Genomic DNA, 8002 nt, shown 5'->3' with positions numbered 1-8002 from the left:
TGGGAAGGGGGTCAAAGGAGGAGGAGGGAAAAGGGTCGGGGAGGAAAAGAGACTCACGGCTCCTGCCAGTTCCTCGGTCAGGCACAACGTAACCAGGAGCAGCCACAACCTGAAACAGGAGGAAGGGTGAGTAACATGGGCTCTCAAGGCTCCGGGGTCCTACGTCTGTCCATAGTCCCCGACCCTTTTTGGCTGCCTGCCCCCCCACTTTCTCTGCAATGACATAAAGTACAAGTATAGTCCCGGTCCGGCAAAGTAGCTCGAAGTAGGAAAGAAGGAGGGGAGCTCAGGGCAGCAACAGCTCACCCAGGGTGCATGCTTGCGGCTCCTCCGGAGCTGGGTCCCGGGAGACAGCTAAGCGGCTCCACAGCCCCGGCTCATCAGGGCTCCGCTGATGCTTGGCGGCTGCTTCCTTATTCAGGAGGACGGGCTGGGGGGGCGAAGTGGCTCACTTCGGAAGAAACTAAACTCAGCTTCTAGATAAGAAGTGCCCCAAAGGGAAACAGTCAGCGGTGTCCGCTACAACTTGCCGCACTCAAAAGATAGTTCCATACACTAGGAGAGGAAGGAATGGAGGGAAAGGGGCGGGGCTGTCTGCTGTCAATCATCCCCCCCTACCTTGGGCAGCCCGGCGTCTTTCTCACTTTCAGGCACCTCTGCGCATAACATTCCCACGCATCTCCATAGCTTCACGCGCAGGCCCATAGAGACCTCTACACTAAGATCTAAGCAACTATGCAGCATACACTTCCATAAACCACCGTTAACTGTTACACATAAATAGGTTTAAGGCACAGGACTCCTACCGATGGGCCCCAAAGTGCCCTTGCACGCTTGCCCAAATGCATACAACACTCATTCTGATCGTCTACTAAGCTCCTGGGGGTGGGGTGGGGTGGGGTGGGGTGGGGTGGGGTGGGGTGGGGTAGGGTGGTGGTGGTTTCTGGAGTAGTAAATCTACCCAAAGCTGAGTAGAACCTAAGGCTGAGTGGGCCCCCATGAATAGGTCCAAAGTCTTGCAAGACTCTCAAGTGGCAAATTCTAGGTTCTGAGATAACAGAAATGTTCTGAGGAATTCTTGAGCAAATCCCTGAAAGACCCTCCAAGGAGTCCACACAAAATATTTTCTGGGCCTGTTGGTACTTTAACAAATCTGTAGATCAGGATTACCAAAGTAATGCTCAAGTCCACTTTATTTCGGAAACATCAATTCAACTGCCATTAACTCTACATAAATGTTCCCAATTAGGTATTTGTGTTAGTTTTAAAGAAAACGTCATGAAAGTTATTTAATTCCCTGTACTAAATCCTTCTGAAACACAGCCGCAATGGGAGTCAATACATTTTATATTACTTCAACACAAAAGGTAAAAATTACAGCATTTAACAATGTAGTTAAATAAAAAGATAGGACTGTATTACAATAGCATCCAACCATATAATAATTACCAATATCTACTGAATGCTCCTCAATCTTAGATGTTTAAAACACGCATAAAGGCTTCGTACACCTAAGTAGGTTCGTTTTCCTAATTCTTCGGTTGTAAGAATATGTTTAATTATGTAAATATATTTATACAGTTCTAATATTTTCACATATTTTATCGTATGTAGAAACTGTCCTGCGAGCAGGTGGAAGGCAAAGAACACCAGCAGCCCAGGGAGCGGCGACCAAAATTTGTTTCTAACCATTAACAATAAAAAGCTCAGTTCCTCTAAGATCCATCCGCTAAAAAAAATAGTCCCAGCTCAGGTCTATTTGTAATTGGCTTTGGTGCTCTCACCAATGAGAGTGGGACTGGGCAGGGAAGAGTAATACCAACGGAAGGTGCAAGTGAACGAATAGAAAAGCTTCCCGGCCAACCGGTGCTCATGGTGCTCAGCCAACTGATCTGGAAGTTTCCCTCCCCCAAATAACTGAGCGTCACTCCCTCGCAGGTTGCTGGTGCAGTCTGAAGCGGTGGCGGAGTGATCCTCAAATTCCCCAGTAGCTGGTGGGGAGGGGGCGGTGCGGGAGGAGAGAGGGAGGAAAGTTGAGCTGTGGGACTTGCGTGAGGAAAAAGTTTGCAAGTCCAGACAGAAGGGAAAAGTGCTCCCGAGAGACCGGCTTTGGGGAGGGGAGGGGGGGAGGGAAGAAGAGCTTCTCCTTTTTTTTTTTTCTCCCACCCCCAACACTCTTAAAAAGCTTCCTCCTCACCTAAGCCGACGGGCACAATTGGGACACCCTCGCTGTCCCTCTCCGCCTCTAAGCTCTCTCCCCATAAACTCAAGATTATGTCAGTTGGTCAGAGCTAGCCAGGGATTTCGTGCGGGTGCTGAAGGAGCTGCGGGAGCCGGAGAAGAATGAAACTGCGTGGAGTCAGCCTGGCTGCCGGCTTGTTCTTACTGGCCCTGAGTCTTTGGGGGCAGCCTGCAGAGGCTGCGGTAAGTCCTTCCTTCTACCTCCCCCCCCACTCCCCCCCCACCCCCGTCATCTCACTCTCAGGCAGAAATTACTTTTTTGTCCCTTTACCTTCCTTTCTCCTCGGCCTTGGCTAGGGAATTCCACTCTGCCCTCACTTGCTTAGGAGGAAACATTATTTACAACGCTGGTAGCTCAAGCCTTCTCCAGCCCAAGGGAGAGGTTTACGTTTAAAAAATCGGGCTGCGGGCTTTGCAGCAGCTAGCTGCCCTGGGGGGGCCAGAGCGGAGCCGGGGTGGGGGGACGCACGTTAATAGCTCACTAGGCTCTGGAGGGTATTTGAAACTTTTCTTCCCCACCCTCCGCCCTCGGGTTGTTTCCCTTGCCTGCCGGCTAACCTTTACACTAGTTGTACCCAGCCCACGCACTCTTTAAACCTGGTCTGTAGTTGAATATTTTGCCTTTTCTAAATCCAGCTTCCATCAGAATGTTGGGCGCGCCCAGGAAGTGCTTCCCTTTTGCCCCTTCCTTAGGCCACACGAACCTACCCTCACCTCTGGCCACTGAAGCCCCTGTAGAGACCGTGTCCCCCTTTTGACGTCCTTATGGCAAACGCTCAGGTAACACACGGAAGAAGAAGGAGGTAAAGACGGATGGCCTCAGGCTTCAGGTCTTTCGGCGTCGTGGGTTTTTTTTTTTTTTTAAGTCCTGGGTTTTTGTTTGTTGTTTACTTAAAAAAAAATCTTACTAAGGCACCTAAACAAATCGAAACTATGCCCATCACCTATTTAAAGGAAAAGAATTCTCTTTTCAAAGGAGAATGAGTGTTCTGATTTAACGGACAGTGGGGGAGGATGCACCTGTGAAATGACAGCGCAAAAATTCCACTCAGTTTTAGGAATGTAGAATTAAAACTCCAATATATCTCCTAGAAGGATCTCTGGGTAGTCCCACCCACTATCTTTCCGGGGATGAGGCAGATGTAAAGGAATGAATGGCTTTGTTAAAGAAAATGTTCTCCAGCCTGAAGCCCATCATCCTTCATTTCGCTTAACCTTGAAAGAATTAAGTATGCGACAAATTATTTAAAAGTTATATTTGAGTGATCATAATGGGTGGTTTTAAAAACACTTTAATGTGAGATCATGGCTGAGGCCTTCCGTGGTTGAGTGACTTATCAGTTCTTTATATATGCAGCTGCTATGTTATGGCTTATCTGGATCCACTTTTAAGTTAGCTGTCTGGTTTCTCTATACACTCAGCATACCTCAGATTACATTGTCCTTTTATCCTCCAGAACATGTGTACCCAAGGTATGAAAACTAACTTTCATATTACTCTAAGCACAACTTCATTATGATAGCAGGTCTGCTGAAAAACCATGAATATTAACTACACTTGTAATTTTTCGTCTGAAACATTAGAGATGAGTTAAAATTGCTTTTTTTGATGCAGAGCATCTTAATGGGGTAAGGTTTTGCCACTCAGTAGTGCTTATAGGCCCCCAGATAAAACTACAATTGTGTTGTTGAAAATAAGTTACTTTTTAAAAAATTAATTAATTAATTAATTTTTTGATGTAGTGTTCCATGATTCATTGTTTGCATATAACACCCAGTGCTCTATTCAATACATGCCCTCCATCAGGAAAATAAGTTACTTTTTAAAAACATCTTGGTGCTTACTGCTTAAGGCATTTGGCCCAGGGGCAAAGGTTTTGTGGATGTTCAAATATTTCTAATTTTTTTCCTTTGATGTTGCTATTAGTAAATGTGCACCCAATACCAGTCATACAGGTATGTATAGCAATACTATACATCAATTTGTAATAAAATCAAAAGTGAGATTTCTTTTTATGGTTGACAAAACTTGGGAGCAAGCTTATTTTCTTGGACTCTAATGATTGAGTGTTCATGAAGTAGTTACAGAAGATACCATGCAGTTTTTTTCCTTTTTCTTTCTGTATAATTTTAAAAGAACATTTTATATCCCATTTCTCCATCATGAGCACATTGTGCCTCTAATAAAGCCAGGGGTTTGTTTTTTCTGCTTCACACATCAATATCCTCATTACGTGAAATGTTTTAATTATCTCAAAGATATGAATGGTATCTTCTCTCCATATTAGTGCTAGGGATATTGGTGACCTTCTCCAGAGTAAAATGGGTGGTAGTGGAGTTGACTGTTGACTGAAGTAGTCTTGGTATTGGGACTTTTATATATCAGGAAGAACATTGATATTTATAAGAATTGCTTTAATTTTTCATAGTTAAGTGATTTATCTCTGAAGTCATGCCAAATTGGGATATCATAAATACGTGGAAGATTTTTTTAGGTAGAGTGTTAATTAGGTGGAATAGAATAATCTTTATGCTGAAAAGGTTGGCAGTAAGAGAAAAAGGCAGGTTTAGTTTGTAAAGGTCTTTTCTAGTGGTAGAAATAACATTTTTATGGAAAGGTAATTATACCCATACTTACTACCAGTAGGATATGCACTTAGATTTATGGATACTGTGTGTAAAATTGTACTACCCCTACAATACAAATGTGAGTTTTTTTGTGCAGTGAAGTGGAGAGGTTTCTCTAATTTAAATGTACCATCTCTCTTGTGACCAGTGGCAACAACTCACTGAGGGTAATAGTGTCATTTGTGACCCGAACAAATTTTCCTCTGAAGTATACTATGAATTTACTGCTCCATAGGAAGAATTTGTTGACACTGTGATCATAACTTTAATTTTTGAGTGTTTACTACGTGCCAAGCATTGTGCTAATATGGCAAAGTACATTATCATATTTAGTCTTTGTAACAGACCTGTGAGATATATACCATTGTTATCCCCCACTTTACAGATCAAGAAGCTATGAATCACAGAGATTAAGTAACTTCCAAAAAATCACATAGGTACTAAGTTGTGGGGCTGGAAATTGGAACAGTTTGACTCCAAATTCTTTACCCTCAATGACTGTACTATACTACCTCCTTTGTATATGGTCTATAGAGACTTATTTGCTGTTCAGAGTGTTTGGATCTCTGCTACTTTTTTTTTTTTTTTTTTTGGTGGTGGAGACACAGGAGGTGAAATGGAAATGGTAATGGGGATTACATCTCTTCCTGCTTGTTGTTAGGAGAAGTAGCATCATATAATGGAAACAGCTTTGGACTTAGAATAAGAGATCATAATAGAGATCAGTTTGATTTCTGTACATATGTCTGCATATAGAGAGATAATTTAAAAGCAATCTAGAAGCAATTGCGTGTTGCAGGTGTGATTTTATACAATCACATATAAAAAGTTAGATTTATAAAACAACTATAATTTGTGGTGGATGATTATTTTGAAGAAAGTTTTGCTTTTTGCTCGATCCCAGGACCCTGGGATCAGGACCTGAGCTGAAGGCAGACGCTTAACGACTGAGCCACCCAGGCGCCCCACTCTCCATTTTCTTTTAAAGATTTTATTTATTTGATAGAGCACAAGTAGGCAGAGCGGTAGGGAGAGGGAGAAGCAGGCCTCCCGCTGAGCAGAGAGCCTAATGCGTGGGACTCCATCTCAGGATCCTGAGATCATGACCTGAGCCAAAGGCAGATGCTTAACTGAGCCACACAAGCGCCCCTTGCCTCTGCATTTTGATTGGAATCCTATTGATCCAAATCTTTGCTCAGTTTCAGCATGATGTTTATATTCATCCAGCAGATATTTATTCAACAACTTGTAAGTACTTAAGAATTGTATATGTTGTTTTATTTCCACCCTCTTGGATATGTTCTGTTCGCAGAATCATTTTGTGCTAGACACCGTAGATAAAACTAAGTAAGATAGGTTTCTTGCCTCCATGGAGTTTACATGCTAGTGAGAGTAGTCTTTCTGTGAAACTTTCCCTTACTATTACATATCAATGGCTGATTTTGGTCTTCTTTGAACGTTTGTAATATTTAGCCTCTTCCTGTCTAGTATCCAAATGTATTTGGTCTTACAAGCATTTTGTTTCATGTGATTTTATCTGTTCTCCCTATTAGATTATAGGCAAGAACTGTATATTTGTTCATTTGTTCAACCAATTTACTTGTTGGTTTTGTCTAATAGCAAAAGTAATACATGCTTTGTATTGGAAACTTGAAAAATGCAGAAAATTATAAAGAAGAAAATAAAAACATGTCCACAGTTCTATTAACAGCATAGAAATAACCCCAATTATTGTTTAATGATTTTCCTCTTTAGAAATTGGTTAAATTTTTTAAAAGTTGGGATTACTTTATATACAGTTGTATATCGTAATGCTTTTTTCACTTATTAAGCATTTTCCCATGTTATTAAAATTCTTGGTTTAAAGATACTAGTTTTAGGGGCACCTGGTTGGTACAGCCAGTTAAGTGTCCGACTCTTTGTTTTAGCTCAGGTCATGATCTCGGGGTCCTGGGATCATGCTCCATGTCGGGCTCCATGCTCAGCAAGAAGTCTGCTTGAGATTCTCTCTCCTTCTCCCTCTGCCCCTCTTGCTCATGCTCTCTCTCAAATAAATAAAGATACTAGTTTTAAATGACTGTATATAATTTATACATACCACAATTAAATTACCTATTAACTTTGTTCTTTTTTTCAAATTTTTATTTAAATTCCCACCCCACTCCCTTCTGAAACCCTCAGTTTGTTTCCCAGAGTCCATAGTCTCTCATGGTTTGTCTCCCTCTCTTTCTTTATCTTATTTTAGTTTTCCTTCCCTTATTCACTTTTATAGAATATTTTTTTAAAGATTTTTCTTTAAGTAATCTCTATACCCAATATGGGGCTCAAACTCACAACCCCAAGATCAAGAATCACATGCTCTACTGACTGAGCCAGCCAGGTGCCCTTATAGAATATATTTTTAAATTTCAAGTTTTGAAAGCCATTGTAAGAAAAACTGCCATGAATAATTCTTATTCCATATTTTGTATTCTTGTATTAGTACTGCCTCCCTTATGGGGAGTTAGTGGGTTAAAAGCCATTAGTATTTTCAGAGTCTTTGGTACATGCAGCAGACCCTGACATTTAGAAAGGTGGTATCAACAGATAAATTATGATAGCTAACATTTTTTAGTGGTTACTATGTTATACCTGTTAGGTAGATAATACTATTCCCATTTTTATGTATAAGGAATCTTGTGGGCACAAGGTAGTTAAATAACTTGTCCAAAGTCGTGCAGTTAGTAAATAATTGGGCCAAGATTTGAATCAGAACGGTCTGGCTCTAAAACCTGCTCATGAGATTTTCCTCAGTTCCTGTTTCATACATGATAGATAATACAGAAGAATAAAGTCATGTTGAAAAGTTGAATAATTCCCACTGCCCTGTCCATAACCCCTTCCTGTGACTGGTCACTTGACTTGATTTTAAAGATACACTCACCACTTGGCCCATCCTTTAATAACTCTTTACTGTAATTGCCTAGGCCATCCATCCTCAAGGGCCTAAATTTTAATTTAGTAAACCATGCATTCCTCTGCATTTCTCCCCTGGACAGAAGGTGGAGCCTGCCCTCCATGAATACCACCCTCACCTCTTCCTAGCAGTAACAAGGATATAACATACCCCAAACCCATTGACATTCCCCCTTCC

At 41.6% G+C, this 8002-nt stretch overlaps 1 protein-coding gene across 2 annotated transcripts in view; it reads left to right on the top strand.

Moving 5' to 3' along the window:
• The first annotated feature begins 2343 nt into the window (after window positions 1–2343).
• Window positions 2344–8002, top strand: part of COL4A5 (collagen type IV alpha 5 chain) — a 227603-nt gene continuing 221944 nt past the window's right edge. For both annotated transcript variants that reach the window (XM_028089734.1, XM_028089732.2), the window contains exon 1: window positions 2344–2424. In XM_028089734.1, coding sequence (XP_027945535.1) covers window positions 2344–2424 — 81 coding nt within the window. The remainder of the gene's footprint in view (window positions 2425–8002) is intronic.

Source organism: Eumetopias jubatus, unplaced genomic scaffold, assembly GCF_037043125.1.
Source record: "Eumetopias jubatus isolate StellerSeaLion01/CBP00866 unplaced genomic scaffold, mEumJub1_p1.0 scaffold_11, whole genome shotgun sequence".
NCBI lineage: Eukaryota > Metazoa > Chordata > Mammalia > Carnivora > Otariidae > Eumetopias > Eumetopias jubatus.
The sequence above is the reverse complement of the archived record's forward strand: the minus strand, read 5'-3'. Positions and strand labels throughout refer to the sequence as shown.